Below are 12673 nucleotides of genomic sequence, written 5' to 3'. Positions count from 1 at the left end.
GACCTGGGAGGGCCGGGCCTGTCTGCACCCTGTAGCACTGCTCAGCCACTGTGCAGCCCAGGATGGCAGAGGCCATGGCAGCAGACGGGGGCTTCCCCATGCAACCTCCCCATTCCAGAGTGCCACCGAGCTCAGGTGGGACCACAGCAGCCCGGACAGAACCTGCCCTGCAGAAACCCCAACCCAGGCCTGGCCCACATGTCCTTAGCTTCTAGGAGTCCGAGGGGCTGTGAAGGCCAGAGGCAGAGCACAGCCTGGGTGGAGGCTGGGTCAAGGAGGCCAGGTGGTGGCTGGGAGTCGGACTGCCTGCCCTTGGTGCTGCGGGCCTGGCTGTGTCTCCCTTGGCCCTGGGGTACCCCCTACAGGCCAGGCCCAGTGAGGGGGAGCCATCGCTGGCGGTTCTTTTACTGGTTTTCTTGGCCAGCCACAGTCCTCCGCAGAGGCCTGAGTTCTGCCTCACCTCCCTCTGCCCCCTGTATCGTCCACGTGGAACATGCTCTCTGGGTGGACAGCCACCGAGGCGGGCAGCAATTCCTGCCATCACCTGTGCATACTGGGCATGGCCATGGAGCGGGCCTGCACCCCGCCCCAGGCTGGCACATGGCCCACGTCCCCTCGCCATACTTCCGGGCTTCTCCCTCCCTGCTGTCTGGAGCCAGTGCCTCTTAGGACACAGCACCCACAGAACCCATGGTGTTGGCCCTGGACCCACAAGGGGCAGGCCATCCCTCCTCCTTCCCAGAGGGGTGTGGCCCACAGGCCTCTCGTTGGGGAGCCAGCACAGGTCCAGCTGTGCTCACACGGGAGGACAGGCACTGTGCACGGAGCATCCTCCTCTGGTGGCTGTGGGCTTGAGGGGGCTCACATGGCCTCTGTCTCCTCACAGCAGCCTGCCCTGCCCTTCGCTGGAACAGCTCCCTTCCAGGTAGGTCCCGGGCCACTGGGACAGCTGTGCTCTGTCCTCTGCTGCCCTGTTTCTCTCGGGCTCTTCCAGGGGTGCAAGGGCCAAGAGAGCTGTGACTAGGGGCCCCACACAGAGCGCTGGAGGGTGTCGGGTGAGGCCTGTTCCTTCTCAGGGCCCTATGAGGCGGCAGAGACTTTATCCTGCTTCACACTGGGGAACTGAGGCTCGTCCAAGGTTACCTGCAGGGTGTCCAGGCCTGAGGCAAAGCTGGGCCCTGTCCTTCCGGCCCCATGAGCCTCACTGCTGACCTGGAGATCCTCGTTCACACCTCCTGAGAGCTCAGCCCTCCCTAGAGAGGGGCGAGTGGGTGCCTGGCTTGAGGAGCACAGTTGGATTGGGGAGCCCTGCCCAGCGGGGACGCTGTCCCAAGGGTGGAGGGCAGGTGGGTGGCCCATCGGTGTGACGCTGTGTCTCACCTCCAAGTCTAGAGAGGGAGCCAGGGGCTCTGGCTGTCTGAGCTGCTGTGGGGGCGAGGCTGCTTGCCTGCCACGGGCCTCCTGCCCGGATCCACGCAGGGTGAATGAACTCGCCCCAGTTTGCGCCAGTCAGTTCTGGAGAAGGAGGAGAGACCTGGGAGCCACAGTGGCTCCCGCAGCTCTGCCCGTGCAGGGTGTGGGGGCAGGCAGGGTGTCTACCTGCTTGGGGCGAGGAGCAGGAGCTGGGGCTGGCTGCCAGGGGCTCCCTCTCTGGGCTCCCCAGTGTCTGCCAGGGGCAGGGACAGGCCTGGCCAATGCGGGGCTGGACTCTCCCTGGGAGGGCCAGGTGGTGCTGGGCCAGGGCCAGGGCCAGAAGCAGCCCTCCACCAGTGCTCCAGCCCCTCCTCTCCCAGCCCAGCCTCCCCGCCCAGGCCTCTTCCACTTCCTGCAGCCCCTGAATCTGAGTCTCCCCACCCCATTCCTCCTTCCGTCTGATTGTCCCTGGTCACCCTTCCCTGCCCAAAGGGTTTGACCTGATGCTGGCTTTCGGCCTGGTGGAGAAGGAGTACGCCTCCATTCGAGGTGTGGCCATGGAGCCTTCGCCTTGGGGTGGGACCCCGACCTTCACACTCTTCAAGGATGCTCAGCTGACGCGGCGGGCCAGGTACGCGAGGCACAGGGCGCACAGGATCAGGTGTGCAGGGCTGGAGGGGGAGGAGGCCGGCCACAGCCGCACTGGCAGGCTGCGACCCTGCTCCTTGACACCACTCAGCAGGCCGGGGACTGGCCTCAACCCACGTGCGCTGGAGCCTCACAGGCTTAGAGCGAGGCCGCCTGTGGTGTCTTGCAGCCACACACCGGTCTTCCCCGTGTGCCTGGGCCCCTCATGCCGCCAGCCTCCTGCGTGGGAGCTGGAAGGCTGAGCCTCTTTGCCTGGCTGCACGTGTGCCCTCTCCGCTCTCGTGCAGCTCCGCCCCTGTCCTCGCTCACACTGACTGCTCCGGACTTGCGGCTGCTGGCGTCTGGCAGCCAGCGTTCCGTTTACCCTGACAGTCAGGTCATAACCTGGTGGGGGCCTGTGCTCTACATCCCCGATGTTGCTCATGGAGAAACTGAGGCAGGGAGCCCGCAGCTTGGCCGCAGCCTGTGCCTGGGAGAGGATGGGAAGGCCAGGTGTGGCGGGTGTGCGGGACGCCGAGACGCATGGCTGCGCTGTGTGTGCCGCTCTCCAGCCGGTCGCCTCCCTGCCGCTCACTCGCTCGCCTGCGCTCCCTAGCGACATCCACGCCGCCGCGCTCCCGCCGGAGCACACCATCGTCTTCCTTCTGCGCCTGCTCCCCGAGGCGCCCCGCGAGGCCTTCGCGCTGTGGCAGATGACAGCCGAGGACTTCCAGCCTGTCCTCGGCATTCTTCTGGACGGTACTGTGGCCTGGTCACCCTTGGCAGCCCCTGTCGCCCTCTGCTGACCCCTGTCTTCCGGGCAGCTCCTGCCCGGGTGGGGAGCCCCTGGCCGGGCCTGTCCGTCCGCTCTGGCCTTCCCATTTCGCGGGCTCTGAGACTGCTCTCACCTGCTCCTTGCCCTTCACTGGCAGCCAGCAGGAAGTCGCTGACCTACTTCAACCACGACCCGAGGGCCGCCTTGCAGGAGGTCACCTTTGACCTGCAGGAGGTGAAGAAGATTTTCTTCGGGAGCTTCCACAAGGTCAGCTGTCTGCCTGAGCCCCATGGGCCCTGCCCTGCACACGGTGCCCTCCTCTGCAACACCAGGCCCGACCCTGGGGTCCCTTTGTCCCCAGTGCTCCATCTTCATTTGGGCCAAACAGCAGCCCAGCCCTCCTCTTGGGGAGGTGCCTGCAGCCGGCATCAGAAGAAAGCCGAGGCCAGTGAGGCGGGTCCCCAGGTTCCATGGGCCATGGGTGGCAGCACCACAGCCCAGCCCTGGGTGGCAGCCTTCCGCCTGCTCCAGTCTGGGCCTGGCAGCCAGGACAGTGCTGACCAACGGTGTGGTATCCTGGCAGGTTCATGTGGCTGTGGGCCGCACCAAGGTCAGACTCTACGTGGACTGCCGGAAGGTGGCCGAGAGGCCCATGGGAGAGGCTGGCAGGTCGCCCATCACCGGCTTTGTCACCCTGGGGAGGCTGGCCAAGGCACGGGGACCCCGGAGCAGCTCGGCCACAGTGAGTCTGGGCCTCATCCTGCAGGCGGTGCAGCCTTTGCCTCGCTGACCTGTGCCCCACTGACCCGCGCCCCTGGGGTCCAGTTCCAGCTCCAGATGCTGCAGATTCTGTGCAGTGACACCTGGGCAGACGAGGACGGGTGCTGTGAGCTCCCTGCTTTGGTAGGTGCCCCGAGGAGGCCCTGGCCACTGTGCCTCAGCCCGTGTGCATGCCCACCTGAGGGCCACAGAGTCAGGGGGACGGGCCTGTCTGGACGGTCACTGTGCTGACCATGGCAGGCTTCCTGGAGAAGGGTGGTTGGATGGGAGAGCCCAGAGGCCCTGGGGCAGGCTGGGAACCCGCCTTCTCAGGCCCAGCCAGAGTGCACATGGGCCAGGAAGGGGCTTCTCCAGCAGGGCCAGGGCTCCTCCAGGCCTGCTGGGGACTCAGCAGCCTCAGGCCTGTGCCAGAGTCCTCGCCAGTTCCCTGGGTGCCCAGCACTGGGCCCAGCTGTGCCGGGTGCCTGGAGGGGAGTGAGAGGGGGACAGTACCATCCTGCCCTAGGGGCTCCCGGGACAGGGGTACGCACACAGGGGCTTAGTGTCCTGCAGCCTGGACCTGCCAGTGACACTTCCGCCCCTACCAGGCAGGGGTCTGGAGGTTTCCCTGGAGCCAGGTGTCCTCACCATGCTGAGCCCTTGGTCTGACAGGACCCAGGGGACGGTTCCCGAACACATGGTCTCCTTTCTTCCAGAGGGACAAAGAGACGTGTCCGGCCTTCTCTTCTGCCTGTTCCTGTTCCTCTGACACCACTGGGCCCCCGGGGCCCCAAGGGCCTCCAGTGAGTTCAGCAGCCTGTCCCCTGGCAGGGGTCCAGCTGGCACCTGGCTGCCATGGCAACATGGGGCAGTCCCCGTAAAGCAGGAGCCAGGCACAGCCCTCCTCAGGCCTGCCACACAAAAGGGACAGCTGTGTGTCTCCTCCCCACTGCATCCACCCAGCCCATGAGCCAGGCCTGCCTTCTCTCTGCAGGGCCTCCCTCCCCAGGCTAGGACACTCCCTCTAAGGGCAGCTGCCAACCCCTGCATGGTGTGGAATCCAGTGTTTCCCACAAGGCCCAGTCAGGATGGGGCCAGGCACAGCCTGCAGGTAGCTGCATGCTGGGTGCTCCAGGGCAGACGTTCAGCCTCCTGCAACAGGTGCTGCAGGATCCCTTCTGCCAGGCTGCAGGGCAGCAGCTTTCTGGGCCCTGGGCCCTGCTGTGGGTGATGAGAGATGTTCAGCCTGGCATCTGCCTGCTCCCTCTGCCAGCTCCACCTAGGCTCCCACCTGGGCACATTCAGAGTGCTCCCACTGAACCTGGTGGCCCACAGGCCTCCCATACCTCAGGCCAGCATCTAAACCCAGCTCTGCCTGAGGCTAGCGTGTGCCAGCTGGAGGGGAAGGAGGCCAGAATGTCCCCAAGCACAGGGACAGGAGTCCAGGGCCAGGCAAGGCTGGAGGGTCGGCAGGGCCTAGGAGGAGCCAGGGTTAGCGTGGTTTGGGGTTCAGCCCTGCTGTGCCTTCCCAGGGCCCCCCAGGCAGGAACGGCACCCCAGGACAGCAGGGCCTCCCGGGGCCTAAGGTGAGTCTGGTGGGCCCCTGGGAACGTGGGGGTCTGACCGGCTGGGGAAGGGCCCCTGGAGCAAGCTGCAGTCCCCTTCCCCCGCACGGCCAGGAGGGCACCCCAAGCTGGGCCCAGGCAGGAAACCCCGTGCTCCAGGGAGCTGGAGCGGTGGCCTGGGCCTCCCTCTCACCTGCTGGACCCTGGCCCTGAGCCTGGGGCTCAGTGGACACACCCTCTCCACCCACTCCGCCCTGGTGGCAGGGCCTTCCCATGGCCCGGCAGGATGGGGTGTGGGAGGCAAGCTGCCTGCCCCGTTGCTGGCCAGGCTGCAGGCTCCAGTACCAGCCTTCCCTCTGCTGTTGGCCACTTGCCCAGAAGGCCAGGTTCCCTAAGTAGCTCCGCACTCAGCCTCTGCACGCGGGCCGGGCACTCTGGGGGACAAGGGTCTGGCTCGGCGGGGGGGAGGGGGGCGTGGAGGCGGCACCCCACACCGAGGGCGGGGCCCCTCCTGGCCAAGGTCCAGATATGGACCCGAGTCACAGCGCTGCCTGAACATGGCTCAGGTGCCGCCCGCTGCCTTCCCAAGGGTCCCGCTGGTCTCAGATGGGGATGTGTCCCCAGGGCAGAGCTGGCTGGTCCTCAGGCCATGGTCACCCACTGGCCAGTCTGCTGCCGGGCGGGGAGGTCATGTGGCCCGGCCCGACTGCTGCGGACTGCGCTGCTGCGCCCGCCCCATGTGGTGGGCACACAGGGCCCAGCTGACCCCTCAGAGGTGCCCACCTGCGTTCTTAGCCAGTGCTGCCTAGGTGGGCTGACAGCATCTCTCTGGGCTTCTTACTGGAGACGCATCCTCCAACCCTTCACTGCGGTGCATCTCTCAGAGTACCTTTCGCTGTGTGGCATCACTGTCCTGTGGAAGAGGCTACCACGCTTGCCACCTTGTGTCCCTGGATCTCGCTTCTGACTCGTTTTTCCTACAGACATCTAAGGAGTCTCAGTCAGCCTCACTGGTCTGTGTTCTGTGCTTTGAGCTTTGTAGGCAACTTTAAAAGGCCCTGCTTAGTCTAGGGTAGGAACTGTGCATCCTCCAGTCCCTCCCCAGCCTCCAGGGCCCTCACACTGTGCAGTGGTTCCTGGCCCGCCCGCGTCCTTGGTGAAGTGGGTGAGGACCGACAGCAGCTCTCCCCAGACTCACCCAAGCCCGGCCGCCGTCTTTGCATGTGTCACCTCCCTGGGGCAAGCCATCCTATCCGCTGATCTGTCCATCTTCATGTGCAAGGACTTTGCCTCTCAAGTCACTCCCAGCGCACTGTACTTGCAGGCTTCTCAAGCTTGGATTCCGTCAACCACAGATGGAAAATATTTGGAGACCTTTTCTCTCTGACCATTCTCTGAGCAGTGGTAACTGTCATAGCACACACTTTGCATCAGGGTTTTTTTGTGTTTTTTCTTTGTACCGGGGATCGAACTCGGGTCCTTGCGCTTGTGCAGCAGGCGGTGAAACCACTGAGCTAAATCCCCGGCCCTGCGTCAGGTATTAGTCATGGAGCAATGATTTAAGGCATAAGGGGGATGTGAGCCAGGGTCTAGGTGAATACTGTGCCACTTCATGAAGGGGCTTGAACACCATGGGTCTGCTGTCCCCAGGGGCCCCGGAACCAATCCCCAGAGAACAAAATTTTGGTATCACACTGTGTGTACTGGTAATCCAGCACTGTAATCCCAGCACTGGGGAGGCTGAGGCAGGAGGATTGCCATGAGCTTGAGGCCAGCCTGGACTACATAGTGAGTTCAAGGCCAGCCTGGACTACATAGCAAGACCCTGCTTCAAAAAACCAAAAAAAAATTTTTTTCTTTTGGTATCTAGGGGTGCTGGTCCTTAGTTATGTTTTTCCCCAGAATGTTCCCAGCCCTCTTTGCTTATTTCATTGTTCACTGAACTGTAGAATCCACTTGTCCATTTAGCCTGAAAAGTTCAATTGGTGTCTTTATTGGAATCACATTCAATTTATAGCTGTACTTAGGAACAAGTGACTTTCCAATCCAGTTCTCCTTGTCTAGGAACATGGCATGGCCATCCTTCTGTTCTGGGCTGTTTTGGGTGCTGGAGGTTGAACCCAGAGCCTTCCTGCTGAGCTACATCTGCAGCCTCTTTTTAGGTTTTATTTTGACCAGAGTCACTGAGCCATCAAGTTGCCTGGGCTGGGCTGGATCTTTTGCTTTTCCCTCAGCCTCCCAGAGTGCAGGGATGACCACGCCTGTTTCAGTCTCTCCTTTCGCCTCCCATCTGTGACCTGGAGTGAAACTTTCAGGAAGTTGCTTCTCCTCCCAGCACTGGGCTCTCCTTCCCCTCTGAATACCATGCCTTCTGTCAGCATTTGAGGCGAGGTATTTTCCTCTCCTTGCAGCTTCTGTCTCTGTTTCTGCTTAGGGAATCCCTGGCCCCGTTTCTAGCTTTCTTATTCAGTTGTCTTATTTGTGATGCTGTCTTTAGTTCCAGGTGGTTTTTCTTGAATTTTCCAGAGTTACAGTGATATTACCTGCAAATAACTACCATACCTGCTCCTGTCTGATTTCTCTTTCTTGCCTAATGCGCTCGGCTTCTTCTGGGCTGAACAGAAATCCTTGGCTCAGGTTGCTGAGTGGGGAGTAGACTTGGAAGCTGAAACAGATATATTTTGTCACATGATAGTAAAATCCATTTATTCTTAATTTATTATGAGATTTAAAAATCAGGAATGGATGTTAAATAAGATTTAGTGCTTGTTCAGAGGCTGTGTCCATGAGGAAATACCTTCTCCCCAGAGCTCTTTGCTGTTAATTGGCCTGTCCGCAGACACCAGCCATCCTCACAACCGTTAGAAAGCCAGCTCCTCTAGGCCCCTCACTCAGTTCCGTGCGACATGCTGCAGGCTCTGTTCCCCGACACTTTATTTACGGTTTGTGCTATGCAGTTTGCCTTACAGAGTTTGGAACGCTGATTTGCTTAATTCAAAAAATAATTTGAAAGTATGTTTTCCTCCCCAATTTCATGCAGTTTAAACAGTCTTGGTGTCACTGGTCCCCTAGGATTTGGATTTCCAGTGAGATCTGAGTCTGGTGTTTGGGGTTCAGAGAGTAAGGGAACCTCCGTGTCTTCTGTGTGGCTGGCCCACGGGGCACCTGCTCCTCCCCCAGCCCCTTTGGAACCCAGACTGGGGCTCTGGCAGAGGCGGGCAGCACTGGCTCACAACCTGACTCTGCTCCCCACTCTCCTGTGGCCCTGGAGAAGCCACCTCGCTGGCTTGCTCTGGATGGGGTCACACCAGGGCCCTCCCAGGTGGGAGGGAGGCAGCTCGCTCTAGTGGTGGTTCTGAGTGCCCTGGGCCTGAGAACCACGCAGTAGTGGCTGCCTCCAGAGGGCTGGCAGAGAGAGGAAGGGGCATGGGGCGGTGATGGGCAGGCCTCCTGAGTCCCCCACTGTGTCTCCAGGGAGAGCCAGGGCCACCAGGACAGACAGGACCAGAGGGCCCTGGGGGACAGCAGGGGTCACCAGGGACTCAGGGCCGTGCAATCCAGGGGCCTGTGGTAGGTGCTCCCCCACCCCCGCCCTCCTCCCCGCTGTCCCTCCTCCCCGCTGTCCCTCCTCCCCGCTGTCCCTCCTCCCCACTGCCCAGCCGCCTTTCCCTCCAGGGTCCACCGGGGGTCAAAGGAGAGAAGGGCGACCATGGCCTCCCGGGCTTGCAGGTAGTATGGGCCGGGCTGCAGCAGGCAGGGCAGGGCTGTGAGTGGTGTCCCCCTCTGGTATGACCCTGGGCCCTGCCTGGCTGGCCACCTCTCTTCCCTTTCAGGGCCACCCTGGCCAGCAAGGCGCTCCTGGGAGAGTTGGGCTCCAAGGACCAAAGGTACTGGCTCTGACCTGGTTACCCCGCGGCGGGCCAGAGGCTGGCAGTGCAGGATGGGGAACAGCTCCTCCACTCTGTGCACCCCGAGTGCCCTGTACCCTGGCCCATAACGCTCCCTGGGGTTGGGTGAGGGGAGTGGGCCAGCCAGCCTGCGGCTCACAGACCTGGAGCGGGTCACCTGTGCCCAGCACACCCTTCTCCCACCAGGGAACGAGAGGACTGGAGGGGCCTGCTGGCCTGCCTGGACCCCCAGGCCCCCGGGTAGGCCCTGCCTCCCCTGAGCCCTCACCAGCACACCTGGGGCTCCTGGGGGCCTGGCACAGCTGGCTGGGGGAAGGACTGAGTGCTGCCTGCTGCTGTCCAGCCATCCAGGAAGCGACCTGGAGGAGGCCTGCACCTGCGCCTGCCGGAACTGCCTCCAGGGTTCGGCATCTGGGCCTGGAGCACACTCCTGTGGAGATGCAGCATTTGCACAGCCACCGTCACTCCTGCACCCAACTTTGTGGGACGGGGTGCAGGGCTCCTGGCTGGGCCTGGTAGGGGTGGGGGGGCCAGGTGGCTGTGGGGGCACGATCCCCACCCCTGCACCTGTGTGAGATTCCCAGTGGCGGCGTCAAAGTCTGCCTGGGGGCTCTGACCTTGAAGGGACCTTCCCGCCCCAGCTCAGCACTTCCCAGAGGTCTTTGCTGTGAGCCAAGCGCAGGGCAGACCCCTGAGTGGGTCTCAGGACAGGAGCCAAGATGCGGGTGGTATCTGCAGGCCCCCTCTGGGAGTGTTCATGCCCCCATTGTACCAGCAACTTGGGGGCAGCACGGGGGCATTTGGTGCACAGTACACGCTGACAGGCAGCTGGCTGGGGTCCTCCCTGGGGTCTGGCCTTGGTGCCAGGCTGGGGGCAGGACCTGGGCCAGGCTGGGGAAGTCTGAGGGTGGCTGAAGTGGACCTCAGGGGTCTGGCCTTCGTCAAGCAATAGGGCTCAGGCTGCTCAGGAGCCAAGACAAAGGGGGCAGATGCGCTAGGGCCCCAGCTGAACCTGACTTCCACTCTCTGCAGGGATTCCAGGGCTCAGCGGGAGCCAGGGGAACCAATGGGGAGCGAGGGCCCCCAGGGGCTGTGGGGCCCACGGTGAGTCCCCTCCCTGCCTGGCCAGCCAAGAGCACAGTGCCCTGCTGTGTCCAGGCACAGAGACTTCCTGCTCCCCAGTGGAGCAGGGCTGGGGGCTGGGGTCAGGGGAGCTAGGGGAGAGCAGCAGCCCCTTCTTGGGGGCCAGCACCGCTGGGAGATGGCCTTGGCCACAGGCAAGTTGAGGCCTCCAGTAGTCTCATGGGGTCCAAGCTCCAGTCCCTGCTGCAGGCCACCAAGCCCGCTTTGCCTGCTCCGGGGTGCAGGTGAGGGGCACATGCTCCTTGGATTTGGGAGTCCCGCTGGGACTTTGCTTCACCACCCCGAGGGGACCCACAGCCTCTGAGCCGGAGCCCAGGCTGTGAGTGTGGCCCTGTCACAGCTGCCATAGCCTCCTCGTGGGTCGCTGACCAGTTTTCCTCCTCTGCCTCCTGCTGCAGGGGCTTCCAGGACCCAAAGGGGAGCGAGGGGAGAAGGTAGGTGAGGATGAGTGTCTGGGTCTTTGGCCCAGCTCTAGCGGTTGGGCCTCCCTGGGTGACGCTGGCCAATGGCCCCAAAGCCTTGTCCTGCTTCCAGGGGGAGCCTCAGTCCCTCACCACCATCTTCCAGCTGGTGAGCCAGGCCTGCGAGTCAGCCATCCAGAGTAAGTGAGGGCCCACCGCCCGCCTGCCCTGGGTCCTCTTGCCTCAGGCTGGGGTCCTGCTGACTGCCTCCTCCCCAGCACATGTGCTCAAGCTGGACTCCTTCCTCCATGAGAACTCCAGGCCCCCGATGCCCATCCTGGTCGAGACAGTAGAGCCAGGCAGGCCTGGGCCCCTGGGGACCCCCAGCCTTCGAAGCAAGGCCTCACTTCCTGGAGAACAGGGGCGCAGGGACCACCGTCCTGAGCACCAAGGTACCAGGCTTCCTGCACTTGGTGAGAGGCTCTGGGTTAGGGATGTGGCCATTCCCTGGTCCTGGGCTGGTTCTGTGTGTGTGTGTGTGTGTGTGTGTGTGTGTGTGTGTGTGTGTGTGTGTGTACCTGAGTGTGTGTGACCCCTGACTCTTGTCAGGAATTGGCTGAATCCCAAGGTGTCTCAGGGAGCTGGGGACAGGTGCAGGAGCCACGGGGGCCATGGGACTCTTGCCCTACCCTGGTCACTGGGCCAATGATAGTGCTGCTGTCCTGAGCTCTCAGACCCCTGGGGTCCAGACCTGCTGCCCCTCTGGTCAGAACAGGGCCCTGAGAAAGGGAGGCTGTGGCTGCTGCACCTCTCAGTCCTGGCACATCCCCTCTCCTGTCAGGCCAGCCTGTAGCTGTCAGCCAGCCGGGCAGCCCTGGGCCCAGGGTAGCCGGGCCCCAGCATCCCAGGAGGGGACAGGTGAGTCTCTGTCATGGACCCACCAAGGAACACACACACCCAGGGAAGAGGGTGGCTGGTGCGGGATGCGCACAGAGGATGCAATGACCCCTCCCTATGGGAGCCGACCAGGGCAGGGTCTGGAAAGAGGCCAGCAGCAGGGCGGAAGCAGGGCCAACCTACGGGGTGGACAGGGAGCCACAGGGTGCAGGTGGAGGTGGCAGGGTTGGTGAGGGATCATGGGTCTCAGAGGAGCCAGTGATGGGCAGAGGCCCTGACCAGCCTTAGCCCTGCAAGGAGGCTGCAGCTCGGATGAGCATCAGGGATGCCTGCCTGGCTGTGAAGCAACTCTGTCGGGGCCATGGGAGGTTCCAGGACCCCGGTGTTTGGGTGAGCAAAGTGGGCCAGCTGGCAGCATCGTGGCACCAGGGACCTCTGCACCCCCTCAGACAGCAATGAGATGTGCACAGACCCCAGCCTGTCTCCTGCAGGCAGAGGTGGGCGCGGGTGGGCACAGCAGAGCTTCATTCTCAGGCTGCAGGAGCCTGAGGGATTGGGGAGAGGACGGGGCCAGCACAGGGCATGAAGAGCGGTGAGCGCAGCTGTGGATGAGGGCAGGTGGCCGGCGAGGCGAGGGATGCTGCCTGGGACCAGGCCAGCGCTGTGCTGTGCCTGTGCCACAGGGAGGTGTGCAGACCCGGGCGAGCACGCTGCCGAGTGGCACCCGCCACGGTGGCCTCTCCAGACCTGCCTGTCCCTCTCCCACCAGGACGCGCCCCGTGCTGCCTCGAGTGACCCTGGGCCTTCCGCCCGCACCTTCCCCTGGGTGTCTGGACACTGGGAGAAGAGTCCTGGCGAGGCGAGAATGAGGCCCCAGGAAGAGTGAAGATGGGAGGGGAGGAATGAGGAGGTCCGGTGCGCCCGCCCCGACTGTGCTCTGTAGCATTTCCCAGGCAGATAAAGCGCCGAGGCCTCGGTCAGCACCAGGCGCCTGCTCACTGCGGGGTGGGGTGGGGGTGCCTCCACCCTGCTGTTACTTCGAGACTCACACAGAACCTGGCCTGGATTTCTGGCCCCTCCTCAGAGCCTCACCTGAATCCTGTGCTGCACTCTTCTCATCCCTCCCCTCCCCCAAGACAGCTGGTGGCTCACCTGCTTACCGTCACCAGCACACCGGCCTGTGTC

The 12673-nt window shown here is 63.0% G+C and overlaps 1 protein-coding gene across 10 annotated transcripts in view; it reads left to right on the top strand.

Annotated features, from left to right (window-relative positions):
- The window catches only part of Col20a1 (collagen type XX alpha 1 chain), a 31008-nt gene extending 18537 nt beyond the window's left edge, over nucleotides 1–12471 (top strand). For 4 of the 10 annotated variants that reach the window (XM_087197713.1, XM_087197715.1, XM_087197714.1 and 1 more), the window contains 17 exons: nucleotides 887–925; nucleotides 1906–2044; nucleotides 2657–2799; nucleotides 2973–3082; nucleotides 3399–3557; nucleotides 3641–3718; nucleotides 4291–4377; nucleotides 5107–5160; nucleotides 8614–8709; nucleotides 8815–8868; nucleotides 8973–9287; nucleotides 10080–10151; nucleotides 10589–10624; nucleotides 10725–10791; nucleotides 10870–11043; nucleotides 11433–11509; nucleotides 12258–12471. In XM_087197713.1, the coding sequence (XP_087053839.1) occupies nucleotides 887–925; nucleotides 1906–2044; nucleotides 2657–2799; nucleotides 2973–3082; nucleotides 3399–3557; nucleotides 3641–3718; nucleotides 4291–4377; nucleotides 5107–5160; nucleotides 8614–8709; nucleotides 8815–8868; nucleotides 8973–9287; nucleotides 10080–10151; nucleotides 10589–10624; nucleotides 10725–10791; nucleotides 10870–11043; nucleotides 11433–11509; nucleotides 12258–12374 (1817 nt within the window). In that variant the 3' untranslated portion in view covers nucleotides 12375–12471. The remainder of the gene's footprint in view (nucleotides 1–886; nucleotides 926–1905; nucleotides 2045–2656; nucleotides 2800–2972; nucleotides 3083–3398; nucleotides 3558–3640; nucleotides 3719–4290; nucleotides 4378–5106; nucleotides 5161–8613; nucleotides 8710–8814; nucleotides 8869–8972; nucleotides 9288–10079; nucleotides 10152–10588; nucleotides 10625–10724; nucleotides 10792–10869; nucleotides 11044–11432; nucleotides 11510–12257) is intronic. The other 6 variants (XM_087197717.1, XM_087197716.1, XR_002393559.2 and 3 more) reach the window with 5 other exon arrangements.
- The last annotated feature ends 202 nt before the right edge of the window (nucleotides 12472–12673 follow it).

The sequence above is a fragment of the Heterocephalus glaber genome, unplaced genomic scaffold, assembly GCF_053883595.1.
Source record: "Heterocephalus glaber isolate CG9 unplaced genomic scaffold, H.glaber_assembly_v1.0 deba00001673, whole genome shotgun sequence".
Classification (NCBI taxonomy): domain Eukaryota; kingdom Metazoa; phylum Chordata; class Mammalia; order Rodentia; family Bathyergidae; genus Heterocephalus; species Heterocephalus glaber.
The sequence above is the reverse complement of the archived record's forward strand: the minus strand, read 5'-3'. Positions and strand labels throughout refer to the sequence as shown.